Below are 22,471 nucleotides of genomic sequence, written 5' to 3' on the forward strand. Positions count from 1 at the left end.
AACCAGAGCAAGGAAACGGAAAAACAAACTTACCGTTAAAATGTACTGGATCCCGGCAAATGTAATCAAACTTACCGTTAAGATAAACCAGAGCAAGGAAATTGAAAAACAAACTTACCGTTAAAATGTACTGGATCCCGGCAAATGTAAACAAACTTACCCTTAAACTATACTGAAGCACGGACTCATAGTCATAAGGGTTTCTGTCGTAGGTGTTGGATTTAGCCATGTTGTTGTTGCTTCTACCACCCCTTATGTTGCCCCACAACATGGTGACGTAATTATCTCGGTCACTCCTAGATTGTTCGTGATGCTGGCCGATTGCATGTCCCATTTCATGAACAGTTGTCGATACCTTCAGTTAATTTGTTTATTACATAACTAGGGCAGTTCTTAAAACATGGAAATTATTTCTTTTAAATATTTTTATATATCAATGTATTTATCATTATATTACCGATACACAGCCCGGGTCCTGCAAACTAACTTGTTGTTTTCCGGAGAACACTCTGCCAACATAGGACCAGCATCCACTGCAACAAAACACAATTTACAGCAAACATAGACATCAACGTTACTACAACAAAGTCTGTTACTGTAGAAACAAACGTCTGTATATGTACCTGCCAGAGAAGAACTCAATGTAGGTGGAATGGGATAACTTGTTTGCCTCAGCCGAACCATAGGGGACCCACTTCAAGCAGGTGTAGTCAGTGAACTGTTGAATGGCCTTGTTAATTACGTCTACATTTCTTTGAGATCTGGCTATAATTTCAAACGAAATAAAAAAACATAAGTACACAAACTGCCTTGTTTTTTTCTGATGCTGTTGATATTTCTGACGGTGATAGGAATTCGCATGGTTTCATGTATGGTAATATGGTTGTGTCAAATAAAGTCATAACTAAATAACCAGGTGATACACTCTGAGAATCAAATTATTGGACCCATACCACTTTACCACAAATACCGTCTGTATGTATGTGGTCATTCTCTGTATCTAACAACTCAGATTACTAAGTATAAGCGACTTACACAGACTGCTGTCAATGGTGTAAGGGATGATGTTATCTGTCCAGAGAGTGGCCGACTTCACGAAATTCCTCTTTCTTCCGCCATTCTATAAAGTAATTAATAAGAATGGATAACAATGGATTTTATTACACTTTCTTGTTAAATACTGAAATCTGATTGGTTTAGACGCAATTGGTAATCCGCTCTATTACCCTCAGAGTTAGCAACACACTTGGCAACGGGTAACACAACGAATTGTTACATGCGCGTAAATTATGCGCGTACGGTTCGCCGTAGAGTTCACGTCATTCCTATATAAAAACAGTAAAAAAAATCTAAATAAAATAAACAGTGCCTGTTTGGGAGGGTAACAGTTGACACTGACACCCCGCTTCACGTCGGTTGACAATGGTTTTCTAGGGTTGTCAATTTCAATTGTTACCCTCTCAAACAGGCACTATTTATATAACGTCAACCAGAAACTATTGATTTGATGTCAATTCTATATCTTTTTTAATGTCAACTTTTAGTATTTACAGAATCGACGGGAATTCGGATCGGAAAACTAAAAAAAAAAATTAAACGTAATACTTGTTTCCCAGTCTTAGCTGTGTTTAAAATCTAAAGCTAACGTAATTATAGGATACGAGGCAATGCCTTTCTCATGTAAGTTTGCACCCCAACCCAACTTAAAAAAAAACCATTAAGGCGTAGCTGGGTTGTATGATTCACTGGCTTAAACTGACCATCTGACTGGTAAAATAATTGAAAATATTTACATTTTCCAGTGTCTTTGCCTGTGATAACATTATGTATAGATTTTGTACTATATAACACATAACTTCAAATGAATCCAAACTGAGGAGCCAGCGGGTTTCCTTATTTATATTTAAATATTTAATAGTCGATGCCTTAAAATTATATACATGTAAATATAAGTAATAAGGAATAATTCTTTGAATATTATGAGGTAATAATTTCGGTCGGGGCATGATCAAATTAATTATAAAGCCCTTCGGGCTTTATTGGATTTGATCACGCCCCGATCAAAATTATCACCTCATAATACTCAAAGAATGATTTCTTATTCCTTAAAAAACAACCAATCTGATTGGTTTATTTACTGACAATAAATTACAATTTGATTGGTTGATTCCCTGAGAAATCAATTGCCTACTATCTGATTGGTAAAATTGCTGACATCGAAACATCATCTGATTGGTTGGTTTACAGACATTGACCTCCATCTGATTGGTTGGTTTACGGACATTGACTTAATTACCATTTAATTGGTTGGTTTACGGACATCGACCTACCTGATTTAGCTCCTCAATCTGCTGCCGCGTCCAGCGATGTCCGTCGTGACTGTCACCAAACACTTTTCCTTTCTTTGAGGCAATATTTTCAATACCGTTCGGCTGAAACAAAATTGAATGCTGAACACAGAGCATTTACAGCGTTAAAAATAGATGAAGATTATCCGTCCTCAGCATGCTATCTAACCGTTAAATTTGACCGAAGATTGAATATAAAAAATAAAATGTATATAGATTGCGGAAAAAAGAAAATTAGGTTTATTTTCTAGACCATGTTTTTCTAACTTTAAAGAAGAATTGACCGTCAACAAAGTCGAAATATTTGGCATGCTAAATGTTAATTTTAAGAAAAGTTTATAAAACATGTACATACATCATAATGATTTGGCTGATATTGTTACTCACGTGTTGGTTGTGTCTGGAACCTTCGTCCACAAACATGCTCTCCAACAGATTCACTACGCCAGAGTTGGGGTCCACATTGCCCTTGGAACAAAGTTGCATTAATTCATATTTTCATTAATTATTCATAAAAATTTAGGACACATGAAAAGAAAATCATTGTCAGTGACGAATGAGAAGTTTACAAACTATTTACAGGAATAAAATTGCTAATTTCTTCTAGCTTACCGTTTGATTTTGAAACCATAAATACCGTTCATAAACTGTCAATAGAGCTGATCAAATAACCAAATATAAGCTGTTTTACTCTACCCTTTATTTTGAATTTCGCGCCCTCACCTTCAGCGCTTCTTGAATGAGTTTTTCCCCGCTCTCTGCTTCATGTTGATTGGCTCCTTTGTCTTCATTGCTGCGCAGCGTGTCTTCAAATCGCTCTAACTCCCGGTCTATCATAGCAAGATTAATATCTGCTTCTTCTTCGATTTCAGAATCAGCTGATCTCTGCAGAAAAGAAATACAGAATATTACACTGCTTTTATATTGGTCCTTGTGTCAGCTGCCCGACGAGTTCTAATCAGCCTAAGCCCAAACGTTGAATGATATTAAATAAAACATGCTACTGCTTTAAAAACACACCCGTTGCATAGGTTACCTCCCCCTACTCAGAAACATATTACTGGTTGGCGCTAGGTTTTATTTTTCAGCATGAAAAATATTCCGACTTGCAATTGAATCTTTAAGTTATTCTATCGTTATTTAACAAACTTGTCATCATTAAAAAAAAAAAAAAACAGGTAAAGGAGAATTAACGATTTTTAAATTTGTGAATGCTAAATGTACAATGATGACTTTATTACTAACACTTGACATAATTATTATTTCTTATTTGGGGGGGGGGGGTATATAAGATATTTTTTGGATGATATAGAAGCAGGTGTAAGTTTAAATATATAAAATGTATCAATTACACAATCAAACTATATGTACATGGATATTATTTTACTTTAATAACATTTCAAGGTTCCATGTTCTTTTGTTTTCGATTTCGTTAATTGTAAATAATTAAAGGGAAACGTCGAATTGTAAATGAAATAAAAGGTTTAATTGACCTATTTAAAACATTGCCTTAGTATGAAAAAACCCCCGAAAAATCAAGGTCCGTTTTCATTTTTAATAATTTCACTATTGACATATTGCCTAAAATTAGAGAGTTCAACAGTATCGCGTAATTCCTTATACACATTTTGCATTAATTGAAAAAATCGATTTGACAAAATCACGTACACTTTTGGGGCACAAGTGGGGCTGTATGAAAAAAAAGTAAAAATATCAATAATTTTATATGTACGTACAATTAAATGCAAACATCAGGGTCAAGGAATCAATCTTTGACTTTTATGGGGTTGATCACTACAGTTAGTGCGTCTGTCATTAAGTCCTTTGGGCTTTATGTATAGAATTTCTATCAGGACTGCAATGATCACCCAATAAACGTCAAAGAATATCCTCTTTGGGCCGGTGCGACATTTGGAATTTATATGTTTATGTATGATACCTGGGCTACAACTCTATACGTCATTGGTTTCAAATTAACGACAAACTGGTTTTCCTTGAAAAAAGAAACAGGAAGTGTTTAACAAATTCTATGACTAACCTAATGATTGAGTTGTTTTTTTTTTTGGTTTTTTGTTTGGTATTTCTTTTGGTCGATTTGAAATCTTTTATGTTTTTTACGGGACTCTATTTTGCAACTTTTTTGGATGATGTAATAAAATATGTCAAACGTTTTTATTTATAACGCCAAGCAATAGTGACTCTTAGCGCTAGCTGAAAGGTATGTATTGCAAAATTATTTTGAAGCATGTCCATATGTTGTTATTCTTCATATTTTTAACCTGAACCTAATGAAGGCATTTTTTTTTTTTTTACAAAATTAGAGCTTCTCTAGATATTTACTAACTTATTAGGGCATGGACATACGCACATACAACAAAATTATAGTTTCAGTAATTAAGTCGCTTTAGGGTTTTTTTTTTCTTTCGGAAAAAATTAATTCAATACCAAATCCTTTAAAGGCGCAACTTCTATCAATTTAACTACAGTTCTTTTCATTTAATCCAAACAAAGTCTATAGACTTAATACAGATATTGACAATATAAACAATTTACCTTCAAAACGTGTGACGCGTGTCTCTTTCTCAGTTCGTTTAGGACGATTCTGGCTTCTCTTTTCCCCATGACTACAATTATATACAATTATTATTATATATATAAAATAAGATAAGATATTCTTTATTTCCTCCACATTATTGGAGAGTATTATGATGTTTAACATGAACTAAATAACAAAAAACAATAGGAGAAAAATAAAAATAAATGCAAACATATTTACAATCAGTTCAGGAGAGCACAGTATTATTTTAAATTTTTCTACAATCAATAACAAAATGATCCCACAATAAAAATACGAATTTCGATACACAAATTATAATTTTTTTCCACTTTTCAAATGCAATTTGGGCAAAACTGGTATTTGCAATGCACCCTAATAGAGCCAAATATTGGATTTCGGTATCTTGCAAATCAAAAGAAACATATTCAAATACATCTAATGGCTAAATTGAAGAGGAGAAAAACGGGTAGTTTTACATCGATCATGAAATAAGCAATCTAATCTTAAAAAATAATGAGGAAAAAAATCAATTTACGGGTGTTATTATGAACGTTCACGGTATGTATTTACTAGTATTCAATTCATTAATGTGGTATGGGACTCCTTAATTGTTTCTTACTTCCCATCGAAATAAACAATAAAACAAAGTGTAATTTTATAAAGGTTTTCTTTATCGATATTGTTACTTACAGGGTAGCGCATTCATTAAGAATCTGTAAGTCATGAGTTCGAATCTCACAGGGGCATTTATTGTTTTGATTTTTTTAAAACAAACCCTTTGATCACTTATTGCAAAATTTAAAAATAATCAACAGCTGAAAGTATTTTGATTATAGCGTACTTTTATCCACATTGATATCGACACGTGTTCCATATATATAACCTAAAAATCAACTGCATGTAGCTTTTTTGGGGGAAATTGGGAAATTGAAGCCACCAATGGATTGCACGTATAAATATGTTAAGGAGACTCGGTGGTTAACAAACCAACAATCAGATCCACCTCATATTTGTTTAGCTATAAACTAAAATTTTACTGTAAAATCTAAATGTTTCCCTTTATCTTTTATATAGAGTTCTTTTTTAAGCAGATTTATATACATGTAGTCTAAAACCTGCCGCGATCATCCAGTCCCATAATCGTATTGGAAATTAGTACCATATCTACCTATGTAAAATGTTGATCTTTACAGCGAATCAATGTTAACAATTATGTACGCTCATATAGAAACATTACAATGATTTAAAAATAATAATCAAAATATTAGGGCAAGATTGGACAAAAACCACCTTTCAAATCCACTTGAGAAAAGGAATTTAACGTCATTTTCCGAGTGGGTGTTACTTCTCGTTTCAAACGTTCAGTGTACCTTAAAGATAGATAAATATACCTCTCCCATTGTGTTTATCCACTGCATGTCCCGCTATACACAAGACAATCAACAACAGAAGTAACACAACAGCTGGCCGTATGAGACCCATTCTCCCCAGGTGTGATGGATCCTGAACAAGAGGGACTGCTTATATACAGTCTGGTGGGCTTGGGTAGATCACGAATCCGGATATTTAGGGATTGTTACGTCGTGAATGAACACCAATCCACCAGAACAATACGAATCTACAAAAAAAACAAGTGAATATGATCATGTAACTGGCTTGGAAAACCCAAAAGTTGTTCGTACCTGACTTGAGAAGTCTTCCAAGTATATGCACAGTGCGTTCATGGCATTACCCGTTTATGAGTAATTATTTCAAACAAATGAAAATACTTTATTAGGTTAAATAAGAATAGTGGGATTTGGGTTCCATTGCCGATTGTATGATATTCCCCTTCCCTCCTTCCCTACAAACAGAGATATTCTCTACCCCCCCCCCCCCCCCCGCAAAATATAATTTTACCATCTTTTCACTAAAACTGTGACTAGAAATGTTCTGGGCCTCATATCCCGTTCGCTGCAGTGTAAGAACAATCAAATACAGGAAGCCAGTTTAAATGTTAAAGGCCAATTTACGGCAAAGCAAGCTGTATAAACCTTGTGAAACAGCAGAAAGCTACACGTGTATATACCATGTGTACTGTGCTATAAATCTCTCCGGAATCATATTTCACGCGTTCGAATAGTGTATGTATGCTTTACACAGGTGGTACAAGACTTTCTGCTTTGGCCAATCGGAGGTTGAGCTTCATTAAGTATTATGCAGAATATGTGTGTTTTAGGACGTGTTCATTTACATGATTGTATTTAATTTATGCAGTCATCAAAATGTACCAGAAATAAACATCATCAATGTCGACAAAAACTGTATTTGTTCAAAAAGGCGTTTCGTTTTCTTTGAAAAACACAAGAAGGATACATAAATATGTTTTATCGTGTGGACATGAGAAACATGTTACAAAGGCTGTATATGAAAAGTTGTATACAGCATGTACTGTCGTGAAAACCGGCCTTAACGAGTCAATAGTCAAAGACTGTTTCCCAGGTACTTAGTATTAGACTGAGTTCCATTTTGTTTGAAATATTTTTAAAAACATACAATTTAATTCCGCGGGAAATTCCTGCACGGACTAACGTTAACATTGTACGATAATCTGTACTACGTACCTCGGTCCCTTCCCGAACAAAAATAACCAGAAACCAGTCGATAGCCCTTATATATACCAAGCCAAGAACTGACCAATGAGGAAGAGTTCATTCGAATCCACCTATTGTCAGTGTTTTTACCATATTTAGAAGTCACGTGACAATTTGCTTGCGGTTCGGACAGTTCAATCAATGGTTTGTTTACTCTGACTCTGTTTACAAGTGCGAGCAATGCATTTCTATGAGTATTAACTAGCAGCAACTAATTTTTAAAAAATTACATATTAAAAATTGAATTATCATGGAGTTGCCCCCCCCCCCCACTTTTTAGGGAGTATGTAAAAATTGGTATGAAAAAACGGAAGTTAGGAGTGAAGTTGAAGTAATAGATATAAGATATACTACGCCAGCACCCCCCCCCCCCTCCCCCCACGGATTAGGATTTTGAAGATTTTGGAAAAGTCAAAATTCCCTTTTTTTTTGCTTGTCAAGATTTTTTGGATGAGTCTTCCCCCCCCCCCCCCCCCCACTTTCAAAAACGATGCTACGTGCCTGAATATCCGATAGTTTCCGTGATATTTGGTTTACTTCAATACTGGTTATTTCATGCAAGAGCGCTTCTGCTCCCAGTATAAATAGATTCGATTATTGCGACGTTCGTTAAACAAGTAAAAACAGTTGAGGAGGTTTTTTTTATTTCATTTGAATACGTTGTCCATCGATCTTCCCCTTTCTAGCGTTTTGTTACCGATATGAAAATGAAAGAAACAGTATGTAACTGTTACTACCATATGCAGAGGACCACGTCGAGGAGGTCCGAGTAAAATGGTGTAGGCATACAACTATAAATCACTTATTTCTAGTCATATATATTTAATACATTTAACAAACAACAAGCTTTGAACTGTCCACGTGTTGATATTCACTACCAAAACATTGTGTAATGTCATTGGTCAATGCGTTTCTTGGTTCTGTGTTTGATATGCAAATTAGCATTCACATCAATGAAATCAAACAAACAATCGGTGAGTAATATAATAATCGGCACACAAAATTTTAGCATGGCTCGACAAGCAAACTGGCACGCTGTTAGCAAAACGATAATAACTATTCAAAACTCTATTATATGAGTTGGAACACACAATACCCTGATGAGGAATAATGATAACGGGAAATGTCAATAAGTAAGACATTCAGATTAAATTGTCATGGGGATTTTAAAAAAAAAATCTGTAAAATGTCCAAAATGTAAAAGAAACAAAAAACAAAACAAGTAGTTTATCCGGTGCAGATATCGATAATGCACTTACTCAAAGACTTTTTATAAGCATTGAAAATATAAGCAGGATATATACGGTCCCCTCCCACCCGAACAGGGATGTGCAGACACCGGACGATGGTCGATCTCATACTCACGATCTGATTCGTGAGTATGTATTGTACTGCCATAAACCCGTATTCGTGATTATTTTGTAAAAGGCAACAAAATAAAGGTAGAAAAACATACAAAGTGCTATATAATTTTAGCAGGTAAAATGAATTTTACCTATATTGGGACGGATAAGTGAAATTCCGCAAAGTTAAAAACATCACTCATATGCGTGTGTTCCTTCATAAACCTGCTCCACGTAATCAATCTCTCTCTCTCTCTCTCTCTCTCTCTCTCTCTCTCTCTCTCTCTCTCTCTCTCTCTCTCTCTCCGTGTTATAAAACAACCATACACCAAACAACACGAACTCTATCTGGTGTCATTAGGGTACGTTTAGATGTGTATTCGTTGTAACATGGCCGTACCAAGTATTATCTTTATCTTTACAATAAGTTTACAAATTATCGTGCAGGATGTACTCTACCCTCACACATGTAATTGATAACATGCTTACGAAAAGTTGTTTTGTTTGTTTGGAGTCATTTTACAGGGAACATGGTAAGTCAATGTGTCTTAGAACTGACTATGTATATTATTAAGTTCTGCACAAAATTAATTAGAAATCTTTGTGTTTTGAAGAACCATAATTTTATTACTAAAACATGGACATCGGGTACATTTACATGTATTATGCAAATTGTACACATATAACAACGAGCGTTCGATAACAAAATCTTCATTATAAAAATTGTTATTTTATCTTTAGAGGACAACCATTGCTATGAGGATAACCATCATCACTTTAGCGATATTTGGTCAAGTATCAACAGACGTTCAAAACAGCCAGCATGTTATACACAAGACTAAACTAGGCTTCATCCAGGGACTCGAAATCTCAGAACGAAACACAGTTAAATTGTACAAGTTCCTAAACATTCCCTACGCGCAGCCTCCGCTTCAGAGACTCAGGTTCACCAAACCGAGGCCGCAGGGCCCCTGGAAGGGTACGCTGAACGCCACGACCCACGGACCGGCGTGTCCGCAGGTCCACAACCAACACTTCGTCAAATACGGCATGAACGAGGACTGTCTACACCTGGACATCTACGCCCCGCCGGGTTTGAGTAGGTTTTCCAGAAAATCTGTGATGGTGTGGGTACATGGGGGTTCTTATACTGTAGGAAGTGCGTCATTTTATGACGGGAGCATGTTGGCCAAAACTGGACATGTTGTTGTTGTGACCATCAACTATCGACTTGGGATATTAGGCTTCCTTGCTTTAAAGAATTCCACCACTAAAGGGAACTACGGCCTGTGGGACCAGATGATGGCTCTGAAGTGGATTAAGGATAACATCGATGACTACGGAGGTGATCCGAACAGTATCACAATTTTTGGCCAATCAGCAGGTGGATTCAGTGTAGGCCTCCTTGCTTTGATTCCGCAGAATAAAGGACTTTTCCACAGGGTAATTATGCAAAGCGGAGTGCCAAATTCGTCCTTGAAGGTTACCCGTCCGGGGTACGACACTTACACTATATCTGATACCATCTCCACTCATTTGTGTCCATTTTTCAGACAAGATCTCGCCATGAGAGTTATATGCTTGCGGTATTTATCATCCCCTACCCTAACGCGTCCGTACGCTTACCTATCCTTTGCTCCAGTCGTTGACAATGAGTTGTTTGAGCAAACACCCGAAGAGATTCTAAAAGACGGAAATTCGTCTGCGTTTGAATTTTTCATGTCCCTTGATATTGTAGTGACTAACTGCGATGTGGATGGATCAGTCTTGTTTCCAACCCTTAAGGTCCTGGAAATCAGTTATAAGTTTGATTCTTCAACACCGCCTGAACTGGTATGGGCATACGGTCCGGAGTCCATGCTGGAATCATACTACGGAACAAACAAGCGGATAATTAAGGAAGTCAGTAACTTTTATGGATTCACTCGAGACTTGGATTTCAAAGATCAAAGTCAAAAATGGACTGCGTTCTACACTGACCTGTTTTTCATGGCCCCATCCATGGAGATCGCTGACGTCCATTATAATAGGGTCTCGTCTACATTCAGACTCGTTCTGACCAGGAAAAGCCCCGTATATCCGGGTCTGATGTATAACGAGTCGTCGCCCCCTGGGTGGTTCCACGGGGCCGCCCACTCCGATGACGTAGTGTTTCTGTTCCTGATCGAGACTCTACAGGAGCTGGACCCAAACACCACGGTGACGGCGTCAGAGGAAGACCTGCAATTCGCCTCCAAGATGAGACGATATTGGTCGAATTTTGCAAAAAACGGGTAATGAGACTTTCTGTTTTACGATATGATAATTAACATGCAGACTGAAAGTAAAAATTCACATTGCTACATTAAGTGAATATCAAATCAGTCGTTAATGATTTTCTTCTGTTATTTATAGAGACCCAAACGACCCGTCTTTGCCATTTTGGCCAAGTTACAACACAAAGAACAAGACGGTCATGCTCTTCGGCCAAAACATCAGTTCAGACGCTTCCTACAGAAACAACCAATCAAACTTTTGGTTGGACACCATACCTAACATTCTACATCCTCATGTTCATGAAATGACGTCATCAAAACCAAGTACAAGTGACAGTACACATGATCAAACCAGTACACGTGATCAAGCAAATACACGTGATCAAACCAATCAACAAACATCGTCTGCTGGACTTTGTTGTTCCACAACCCAGGTGGAAATGTTTATGTTTACTTTCTCTATACTCATCAATTGTGTTCTTTGAATAAAATTGTATGTTTATGCATAAAATTAAAACGTTGTGGGGATAATATATAACACAAAACAACGTAAATAGTCAAAGTTAATAAATAAATTACCATGAGAATGATAAGATATCATTCAATAGACTCTTTATTTTTATACCTGTAGTGTGGTTAAATCGCAAAAATTCATCTGATACACAAATAGTACTGATGGAGAAAAAAAACCCAGTGACTGCTTATCTACAAACTCTTCTATTTTATACTTTAGCTTGGCTTTGAAACTATTTAAAATTGACATGAGTATATAACGATTTTCAAAACGTTCCAACTATTTCTGATATTTGAACCGGTAGATTACAGACTATACAAACTCTGACAAGAATAACAACCAGTGATGGAGTTTGATCCTATTTATTCCTGACAGCCATGGCAATTTTTATAACTTTAAACTAAATAATATTCCTATTAGACAGATTCATAATTTTTCACAAATTAAAAAAAAATCACAAAATATCCATAAAAATATTCTCTTTGTTCATTGGAAGGTAGAGCAGCTGAGTATTGAAGTCATCACATCAGAGTTGAGCTTGAAATTTCTACTATACATCAATTTAAAGGAGGTAAAAACACATAAATTAAACTAAATTCACTCTCATATTGCTGCAATTTTGTTCAGAGGATAATGTATTTACTAACTAATTAAATTACCAGTACTTTAAACTGACAAATGATGTCTGCTAAAATCTATTGCACAATCAAATATAAAGCAATTGTTTCCTTTCAGCATCACAAAAATGTATCTATACAGATGTAAATATATTTTTATTTACACAAGATAACACTCCATATACTATAAATAACAAACAATTTGTTGGGTGGAAACAGAATAAACTGGTTTTTTAATATCACATGTTCCTTTGCACTTCTTATGAACAGTTTACATGTACAAAAACATCAGAAGAAAAAAAAAACTTTGGAAATGCAAAAAGAATAAAACGTGAAATCTTTATAAATGGCCATCAATGAAATAAACAGAAATCAAACAAAATATGAAGTTACACATATTGTGTAATATAAAACTTACACAAAATAAAAGTAAACGTTAAAGAATATACTTTATATGACTTAATTCAAGAATAACAAAATTTGTAAAATTACATAGAAATCTCCGGGAAAACAAAACAAAATCAAATAATAATCATAAACATGTAGACTGTACATATAGGTCATGTAAACACTACATTCCTCACTAATAAAGTCACAAAGTATCACATTGTTCAGTGTTTAAAATCATAATATCAATCTCAAAAGGCAAATATTTTTGCCTTTTTCCCCTGGCACTTTAAGACAAATTATTATAGACATAAAGAAGTATTTAAAGCACTGTCTAGTTTCCTAAGGATTAAAACTGAATGTTTCAAGTTAACACTTTATTCCAGCCTATTAAAACTAAAGTATCATGGGCATGAATTATGTGCAGATAACAAAGGGAGTGGATACTGAGAGACCAAAACATCTCTTCCTCCGTTTTGATTCACAAAATCTGGTATCATTTTGTTAAATATCTAGAGACAAGTTCATATTCTACAAAGGATATTTGGTAAGGCATACATGTGTAATTTCTTCATTCTAAAAACTCCCTAAAATCAAAGATACATAAACCATAAACATAATACATCGTCTATCGTTCATAAACCATTCCCAAATAAAGAATAAAATACATGTATATGCTTAATAGCAATGTGTATTAAATAACTTGTCTATTTTACATACCAAGGTCTAATGATACACTAATGTTTAATCACTGTTCATCTCCTGTATAATGGAGAAACAACAACCCACAGATAAGAGTCAGATCTTGGAGTCCGCTGCTAATGGCTGTCACTCACACATCAGATTCCACAGACACAGGCTTCTCAGCATCGTCACTGTCCTCTGGGTGAAGGTCAAACCTACAACAAAAGGTCAATGTCTGACTCAGTATTCAATGACATCATCTTTCATATACCAATATCTATAGTATGGAAGATTCCTATTTTATGCAAGTTAAAATTGTCAGGTGTAATTCTGCCATTTTGTATCAAATTCATAGAATATAAAATGCAAGCCCCAATACTAGTAGTTCCAAAATGTTTTTTCTGAAAAATGGAAGCTATACTGTAAAATCTGCAAAGGGTGCTTCTTGCAATATATGAATATAATATCTCCTTACTTAGAAATCTACAAAGCTTTTTGTATGCCTTACATGTATGTAAAATTCATTTTTTCATAGTACATGTACCGGTATGTATTTCTCAGGTTTGACATGCAATATTTTAGAACAAGAGGCCCAGGGGCCACATCGCTCACCTGAGCAACAATTGCCTTAATTCTGATCAAATTAGCATTACAGTATCAAAATATCTTGACAACTGAGTACAGTAGATCTTGCTAAAAAAAAATTGAAAATCTGCCAATTTTTATCTACCTCTTATTTTTTGGTAAATACCAAGCCCCTTTTGTTGTTGTACCTCTAAGATTTTTCTCTATTCCTATATACCCCCACCCCCCTATTTTGTGGCCCCACTATTCTCTAGGGAATCATGGTTTCATCAAACTTAAATCTACCTTTAATCTCATAACCTGTGCTTTCACACTAAGTACTGAGTTTTGGACCAAAAACTTTCCCAGAATATTTTTTAAGATTTTCTCTACATATACCTATGTAAAAAGTCAAACCACCATCAAGGTTCCGCCCTACCACTAGGGACTGTGATTTTGCAAACTTGAATTTACACTTTCCGAGGATGCCTCTACACAAGTTTAAGCTTTTCTGGCCAAATAGTCTTTAAAAAGAAGATTTTGATAGATTTTCTCTATATATTCCTAAATAAAATTTCATCCCCCATTGTGGCCTCACCCTTCCCCTGGACTATTATTTGAACAAACTTGAATCTATATGATCTGGGGATGCCTCCACTCAAATTTGGGCTTTCCTGGCCTAATACTTTTGAGAAGAGGATTTTTAAAGATTTTCTCTATATATTCCTATTTAAAACACGATCCCCCTATTGTGGCCCCACCCTACCCCCGGGGACCATGATTTAAACAAACTTGAATCTACACTACCTGAGGATGCTTCCACTCAAAGTTGAGCTTTCCTGGCCTAAAAGTTTTTGAGAAGAAGATTTTTAAAGATTTTCTCTATATATTCCTATGGAAAACTTGATCCCCCAATTGTGGCCCCATCCTACCCCCGGGGACCATGATTTGAACAATTTTGAATCTACACTTCCTGAGGATGCTTCCATTTAAATTTGAGCTTTTCTGGCCTAATAGTTTTTGAGAAGAAGATTTTTAAAGATTTTCTCTATATTCCTATGTACAACTTGATCCCCCAATTGTGGCCCCACCCTACCCCCGGGAACCATGATTTGTACAAACTTGAATCTACACTACCTGAGGATGCTCCCATTTTAATTTGAGCTTTTCTGGCCTGATAGTTTTTGAGAAGAAGATTTTTGAAGATTTTCTCTATATATTCCTATGTAAAACTTGATCCCCCTCTTGTGGCCCCATCCTACCCCCGGGGACCATGATTTGAACAAACTTGAATCTACACTACCTGAGGATGCCTCCACACAAGTTTAAGCTTTTCCAGCTGAATAGTTTTTGAGAAGAAGATTTTTGAAAAATACCAACAAATTTTTAATAATTCTCAATTATCTCCCCTTTAAAAAGGGTGTGGCACTTCATTTGAACAAACTTGAATCCCCTTCACCTAGTGGTGCTTTGTGCCAAATTTGGTTGAAATCTGTCCAGTGGTTCTTGAGAAGAAGATGAAAAGATTGGCTCAGGTGAGCTAAAAAGGAAGACTAATTTTATCCAGAATAACTCTTTTCTTACCACTCGGTGGCAGCTTTGGAGATGTCCATCTTGGACAAATCGATGGTGACCACCCCCATCACCTTGATGTTGGAGGAGAAAAACTTGGTGTCATTTCTGATGGTCAACTCCAGGTCCCGGTCAGCTATCTCTTCCTGCTTCAGGGAGAACTCAAACCTACAACACAGAAGCACAAGTACACAGTAGATTTTTCATGTAAATTTGCCAACACCCCCTCCTGGTATCATTCATTTTCTCCAGTGCTCAACCTGCCAGATCCCATTTGACAATCACAACCCAATAAGTATACACATCATTTCTGAACTACATATATGTACTTATATGATAATTTACAGAGCATGCATTGTACAGAGCTGAGCACTAGTTATATCTATGTGTACTGAACAATTTACATACATTCTGATCATTATATAGAAACATAGAAGCTGGTCTACATCTACCTTTACTTAAATCCTACACATTTACTTTTTTCATAGAATGCTAAAATTCAACTTCTTAATAACAAGTTTAATATCATTTATAACAACATCAGACGGTAATTGAAAAGCCTAAGTAATTCCTTTTTTCGAATACTGTTTTATATAAAATACTCAGTTTTTTTTTAAGTGATATGTACTTTTACCAAGACTACCTGAAAAATTTTATAATGATATTTTCAAATCTTAAATGATATATTGTATAGAATATCCACTTGCATGCACTAAATGTCTTTGATGGAACATTTAACAACAGTATGCACTCTTACATGTAAGTGTCAATGGTGCAAGCCAAATGCTCAATGTACATGTAAGTGTCTTATAATTTTATCCAGACTAACATTTGTGAAATACAGGGATGAGGTTGTTTTTGACAACCTGGGTCTTACGCTTGTAAACTATTGATTATTGTGTCATGACTTACGTTTCATCAAAGACAGGGTCGAGGTTGTTTTTGACAACCTGGGTCTTCCTCTTGCCACTGCTGGACTTGTCTGGCAGGAGGTACATTTTGACGTAGGGGTCGGCTAGATTGTCACTGTCACACGGGAGGAGGTTCCTACAAACAGGTCACATGGTCAGTGTTACCATGGTTCACATCCAGTCAGATCATACCAACAACCATTCAGATTTAAGTTTCACAACCCTGAATCCTGTTTTTCTGTGATTAGCAATCATAGAACTATAAATCTAAGATAATTTTCAAAAGGAAACAGTTAAAGAAACTCTAATGTGTACATATCTCAACATTCCAAGTTTCTATCAGAATGGTCGTAAATAAAAATTCTAGTGTAAAGCTCTGTCAAATTAATTGTTTTTACAATCAACTGCTAAGCTGACAGAAAGTAAAGGGTTCCCCCATGACTTACTGACACTTGTGTACCACCACCACCAGTTTCTGCCGCTGGGCGCTGTAACGGAAAGTCAACTGAATTCTCCCTCTTCCAAAGGCTCCTTTAGCATCAGATCTGTAGAAAAATTAAAGCTTCCATGTTAATTTACAGTTACATCAAGAAAAATATTACATTGACATGATGTCAAAGTGTTGCTATCACAAAAGATCATGATAATTTTGCTTTCACAAGTTTACTTGAACAGGGTTTCAAGAATTTACTATGTGTTTTAACACATAAAATACAACTAGTTAATATCATCCAAGCATCTATTCTAAATTAGTTAATATCATCCAAGCATCTATTTTAGTTAATATCATCCAAGTATCTATTTGTTTGCACCAGGTGGAAGATGATTACTACAGAATTAATAAATACAATTGCTTTACTTTTAAGTTCTTTTAATCTTCACACAAACAACTTCATGATTCATAAACCATACACTGCCTCATTAGAGTAAATACTTGCATGAATTGGGTACAAAGGACTATATATGATAAGGGCCTAAAATGGCCCCCTAAAATGAACATCATCATTTTACTATCATTCTTTGTTTTCTTAGTACAGATATATATGTGATGTGTTTACATAATATTCATTTTGGTTCAATTGCCCACAATTTAGAAATATGACATTGTAAAGACAACCTTTTCCCGCCATTTTTGCATTTTTAGCTTAAAACAGCTTGTTTTCAAGCAGTTTTTCCTTCCGAAAACATAGAGCGCATTCTTGAACAAATAAAATATTTTAATCAGAGATGTATCTAGCCAAGACTAATAAGCGACAAAAAAATTTTCCTTGTTCAAGCATGCGCTCTATATTTCCCATTCGTAGATATAGATAAGAAAAATGTCAATTTTTGGCTGATTTTGATTGAATTATAGAAATGGCGTCACTTCTGAGGTCATATACTGCCAGTGAGTGCAAATAAATCAAATAACATTTAATTGTATCCAAAACACTTAAAAAATGGCGAATTATGGGGGCCAAATTTAACTCTTATCATATATAGTTCTTTATTGAAATCAATCATTAATATACTGACAATCTCAATTATGTCTGATGCAAACATAGAGAAAAGACAGATCTCTCCCCCCCCCCTTGGACTTGGAACTTACTCTGCAGGGACTGGGGAGGACTTCGTTTTCCTCTGTCTGACCTCGGTGCTGGTGACGGTGTTTGGACCCCCACTGCTGGCTGGGGGGATCACCTGACCCTCAGGCTTAGCCGCGTTTATCTGGGTCACTTCCACCTTCTTAATGACCGGATCCACTCCACTGGCAGTGGTTTTGGCCGGCTCTACTTTAGATTTTTGGGCGGAGTCTGGTGATGTTGTACCTTCCTTCTGAGCAGCAGGGGGGTCCACACTGCTGGAGTTGGTATTCAGGATGGTACCCTCACTCCTCCAGGCTGGGTTGTTTTCTGTCGTCAAAATCTAATTTAAACAAATAAAAATTGGATAAATATTTCAAAAAAATCAAAATGTCCAATATTTTTTTCCCAATCTTTGTCATCCATATAAAATCAGAACCCTTATTGGTAGATAAACAACTGAACCGAAATCTTAATTCTATGAACAATTAAAAAAAGCAATCTGTATTTATTTTACCCTCAGACATAATCTCATGTTAATTTTGCTGTCCAGTCCTGAGTTCTTCAGAGAAAAGTTTTGGTCCAGAGTCATATCAGGGGCAGATAACAAAGACTTGAGAGGAATTGTCAGGTCACCCAGAGATTCCTTAGGATTCTTCTTGTCCAAAATCTGTAATAAATAGCCATATAATTGTGCATTATCTGTCACATCTTAAAGAATATCATGTCTAACAAAGAATCAAACCCACTGCAAAACATGAAAGATCCCATAGAACGCTTAAACAAGCTCTTGTACATGATATAAATAAAATTATTTTGTTATATTTTTTGCATTTCATGTGTATTGCACGCATCTTTATGTCCAGTTACAGAACTGTACCTATGGCTGTGGACTACATATCTATTAAATGTACCTGTAATGATACATGTTAGTCCTGTTGATGTGTATGTGGGTTAAGGACACCTTATGTACCACATGTTATTGTGTTTGTAACATACAGCTGTACCTGTAGGTCCAGTTTCTGTATCTGGGGGTTGTGGACACTTTATGTACCACATGTTAAATTGTGTTTGTAACATACAGCTGTACCTGTAGGTCTAGTTTCTGTATCTGGGGGTTGTTGACACCTTATGTACCACATGTTGTTGTGTTTGTAACATACAGCTGTACCTGTAGGTCTAGTTTCTGTATCTGGGGGTTGTTGACACCTTATGTACCACATGTTGTTGTGTTTGTAACATACAGCTGTACCTGTAGGTCTAGTTTCTGTATCTGGGGGTTGTGGACACCTTATGTACCACATGTTATTGTATTTGTAACATACAGCTGTACCTGTAAGTCTTGTATCTGGGGGTTGTGGACACCTTATGAACCACATGTTGTTGTGTTTGTAACATACAGCTGTACCTGTAGGTCTAGTTTCTGTATCTGGGGGTTGTGGACACCTTATGTACCACATGTTATTGTATTTGTAACATACAGCTGTACCTGTAGGTCTAGTTTCTGTATCTGGGGGTTGTGGACACCTTATGTACCACATGTTATTGTATTTGTAACATACAGCTGTACCTGTAGGTCTAGTTTCTGTATCTGAGGGTTGTGGACAACTTATGTACCACATGTTATTGTATTTGTAACATACAGCTGTACCTGTAGGTCTAGTTTCTGTATCTGAGGGTTGTGGACAACTTATGTACCACATGTTATTGTATTTGTAACATACAGCTGTACCTGTAGGTCCAGTTTCTGTATCTGGGGGTTGTGGACACCTTATGTACCACATGTTATTGTATTTGTAACATACAGCTGTACCTGTAGGTCTAGTTTCTGTATCTGGGGGTTGTGGACACCTTATGTACCACATGTTATTGTATTTGTAACATACAGCTGTACCTGTAGGTCTAGTTTCTGTATCTGAGGGTTGTGGACAACTTATGTACCACATGTTATTGTATTTGTAACATACAGCTGTACCTGTAGGTCTAGTTTCTGTATCTGAGGGTTGTGGACAACTTATGTACCACATGTTATTGTATTTGTAACATACAGCTGTACCTGTAGGTCAAGTTTCTGTATCTGGGGGTTGTGGACACCTTATGTACCACATGTTATTGTATTTGTAACATACAGCTGTACCTGAAGGTCTAGTTTCTATATATGGGGGTTGTGGACACCTTATGTACCACATGTTATTGTATTTGTAACATACAGCTGTACCTGTAGGTCTAGTTTCTGTATCTGGGGGTTTTGGACACCTTATGTACCACATGTTGTTGTGTTTGTAACATACAGCTGTACCTGTAGGTCTAGTTTCTGTATCTGGGGGTTGTTGACACCTTATGTACCACATGTTGTTGTGTTTGTAACATACAGCTGTACCTGTAGGTCTAGTTTCTGTATCTGAGGGTTGTGGACACCTTATGTACCACATGTTATTGTATTTGTAACATACAGCTGTACCTGTAGGTCCAGTTTCTGTATCTGGGGGTTGTGGACACCTTATGTACCACATGTTATTGTATTTGTAACATACAGCTGTACCTGTAGGTCCAGTTTCTGTATCTGGGGGTTGTGGACACCTTATGTACCACATGTTATTGTATTTGTAACATACAGCTGTACCTGTAGGTCTAGTTTCTGTATCTGAGGGTTGTGGACAACTTATGTACCACATGTTATTGTGTTTGTAACATACAGCTGTACCTGTAGGTCCAGTTTCTGTATCTATGGGTTGTGGACACTTTATGTACCACATGTTAAATTGTATTTGTAACATACAGCTGTACCTGTAGGTCTAGTTTCTGTATCTGAGGGTTGTGGACAACTTATGTACCACATGTTATTGTGTTTGTAACATACAGCTGTACCTGTAGGTCCAGTTTCTGTATCTGGGGGTTGTGGACACTTTATGTACCACATGTTATTGTGTTTGTAACATACAGCTGTACCTGTAAGTCTAGTTTCTGTATCTGGGGGTTGTGGACCAGGAATCTGAATGGTTTCTCCCACACCGGACTGTCTGTGTTAGGTTTCTCCTCTGTCTCAAACATCTTTGGTCCAAGAGAGAGCACAACATAGGGGCTTGGCTCAGCTATCTGCTTCCTCATTCTCTGTCAAAACATACACAAGTATGTGAAGCAATGCTGAAACTATTCATTTTCTCTATATAGTGCCAAAACTCAATAATTGGAGAAAAATTGTTACTAAAACCAAAGATTAGATTTAGATACAAGGTTAATTTAACGGCAAAATCTAAATTAGTATTTAACTACATGTACCATGATATAGTCCTTTATCAAAATATCAAATAACATAACTACATGTAACAATGGCAAACTTAAAGATCATTTATAATTACAGAATATAACTTTAACATGTTCAAGAGCAACTCACAAATAGTGTAGACATTGAACATACTTTATAATTTTACCACAGGGCTTATGTACTAGCTCAAACTATGTGTCACAACTTATATGAATTTACATACAAATCATTTTAAATCAAATAATTGTAACATATTAAACCATCAAACATTTGAAATACTTCATGTTTTTCTTTTTTTTTTCAATAAGTCAAATATACCATTAATTATAAAATTTAATTGCAACAGTAAGTAACAAAACTTCATACATTACATGTGGTCTACTATCATGTTAAATTGATTGAAGACTGAAGAATTGTTAGAAGTTAAAAGCAAAACAATTTCATATGATATGATCATATGTGAACATGGTGTTCAGATTAAAGCTGAACAGCGCTCGTAAATAGGCACCGTCACACAGACACCTGGTATATAAACCCTTCGATTTCGTTACACCCGATTGCACACCTGAACCTTGTGGCCGACATGTAGTATTCTTTTCGTGGTCTTTAGATTTTATGCATTTTTTTCTTATCTTATGTTCATTTTCTGTTCGTAAATAAAGCATTGACCAATTTATTTGATGTTAGTATTCTCCTGGCTTCAAAAAGTGCGTAAAATTTGATAATTTCATCGCGACCGGGTAACACGGCGAGGCAAAATGTACGTCCACACAGGTGAGACCTCTACAGCGAAGTACTTTGAACTGTTTAGAGGTCTGTCCCTTATATAAGGGTTGTAGGGACAACAGTGATTAAAGAGAAATATGGCGGACAGTGCCTATTTACGAGCGGTGTTCAGCTTTAACAGTGGCATCAAAACAAGAAGGCTAGTGAGTGATCTTCAATGAAATTACATGAACGTCCCACCCACACTAAACTATGATGCTGAAGTTTGATACATTTAAACGTCTGGAGATGTTGAAAAAAATTGAGTGAAAATAATATCATATCGCTGCTTTTATTAATTTTCTATTTTTTTTTTATATTTGTTGTGAATAAAATTCAGTCCCTAGGACTTAACTATATTGAGTTTTACTGTACCAGTTCCTTTCTACACTATGTGCTCTGCCATTTCATGGTAGAGCATTTTCATAAAAAATAACAAATACAATTGGCAGCTTGAGCCCTGTATTATTTGTAAACTGTTTAAAAGCCACTAT

At 35.9% G+C, this 22,471-nt stretch overlaps 3 protein-coding genes across 7 annotated transcripts in view; 1 reads left to right on the forward strand and 2 right to left on the reverse strand.

The window, feature by feature from the left end:
• Nucleotides 1–7,527, reverse strand: part of LOC128185810 (MAM and LDL-receptor class A domain-containing protein 1-like) — a 29,707-nt gene extending 22,180 nt beyond the window's left edge. For all 4 annotated transcript variants that reach the window (XM_052855504.1, XM_052855496.1, XM_052855488.1 and 1 more), the window contains exons 1-10: nucleotides 7,509–7,527; nucleotides 6,297–6,523; nucleotides 4,902–4,972; nucleotides 3,072–3,233; nucleotides 2,736–2,816; nucleotides 2,331–2,432; nucleotides 1,036–1,120; nucleotides 624–765; nucleotides 458–533; nucleotides 161–355 (exon numbers count right to left, since the gene is read on the reverse strand). In XM_052855504.1, the coding sequence (XP_052711464.1) occupies nucleotides 161–355; nucleotides 458–533; nucleotides 624–765; nucleotides 1,036–1,120; nucleotides 2,331–2,432; nucleotides 2,736–2,816; nucleotides 3,072–3,233; nucleotides 4,902–4,972; nucleotides 6,297–6,387 (1,005 nt within the window). In that variant the 5' untranslated portion in view covers nucleotides 6,388–6,523; nucleotides 7,509–7,527. The remainder of the gene's footprint in view (nucleotides 1–160; nucleotides 356–457; nucleotides 534–623; nucleotides 766–1,035; nucleotides 1,121–2,330; nucleotides 2,433–2,735; nucleotides 2,817–3,071; nucleotides 3,234–4,901; nucleotides 4,973–6,296; nucleotides 6,524–7,508) is intronic.
• Nucleotides 7,528–9,329: 1,802 nt separating this feature from the next.
• On the forward strand, nucleotides 9,330–12,957 carry LOC128186005 (acetylcholinesterase-like). The gene is made up of 3 exons (XM_052855740.1): nucleotides 9,330–9,414; nucleotides 9,623–11,154; nucleotides 11,276–12,957. The coding sequence occupies exons 1-3, from the start codon at nucleotides 9,412–9,414 to the stop codon at nucleotides 11,619–11,621; spliced, it is 1,881 nt and encodes a 626-aa protein (XP_052711700.1). The 5' UTR covers nucleotides 9,330–9,411; the 3' UTR covers nucleotides 11,622–12,957.
• The window catches only part of LOC128185928 (extended synaptotagmin-2-like), a 28,673-nt gene continuing 18,198 nt past the window's right edge, over nucleotides 11,997–22,471 (reverse strand). For both annotated transcript variants that reach the window (XM_052855644.1, XM_052855640.1), the window contains exons 15-21: nucleotides 20,897–21,058; nucleotides 18,465–18,617; nucleotides 17,974–18,290; nucleotides 16,832–16,930; nucleotides 16,387–16,521; nucleotides 15,487–15,642; nucleotides 11,997–13,553 (exon numbers count right to left, since the gene is read on the reverse strand). In XM_052855644.1, the coding sequence (XP_052711604.1) occupies nucleotides 13,487–13,553; nucleotides 15,487–15,642; nucleotides 16,387–16,521; nucleotides 16,832–16,930; nucleotides 17,974–18,290; nucleotides 18,465–18,617; nucleotides 20,897–21,058 (1,089 nt within the window). In that variant the 3' untranslated portion in view covers nucleotides 11,997–13,486. The remainder of the gene's footprint in view (nucleotides 13,554–15,486; nucleotides 15,643–16,386; nucleotides 16,522–16,831; nucleotides 16,931–17,973; nucleotides 18,291–18,464; nucleotides 18,618–20,896; nucleotides 21,059–22,471) is intronic.

The sequence above is a fragment of the Crassostrea angulata genome, chromosome 1 (genome assembly GCF_025612915.1).
Source record: "Crassostrea angulata isolate pt1a10 chromosome 1, ASM2561291v2, whole genome shotgun sequence".
Classification (NCBI taxonomy): Eukaryota; Metazoa; Mollusca; class Bivalvia; order Ostreida; family Ostreidae; genus Magallana; species Magallana angulata.

Coding starts and splice junctions, on each gene's coding strand:
- LOC128186005 (XM_052855740.1), top strand. Junction 11,155..11,275: donor TCGAATTTTGCAAAAAACGG/GTAATGAGACTT, acceptor TGTTATTTATAG/AGACCCAAACGACCCGTCTT.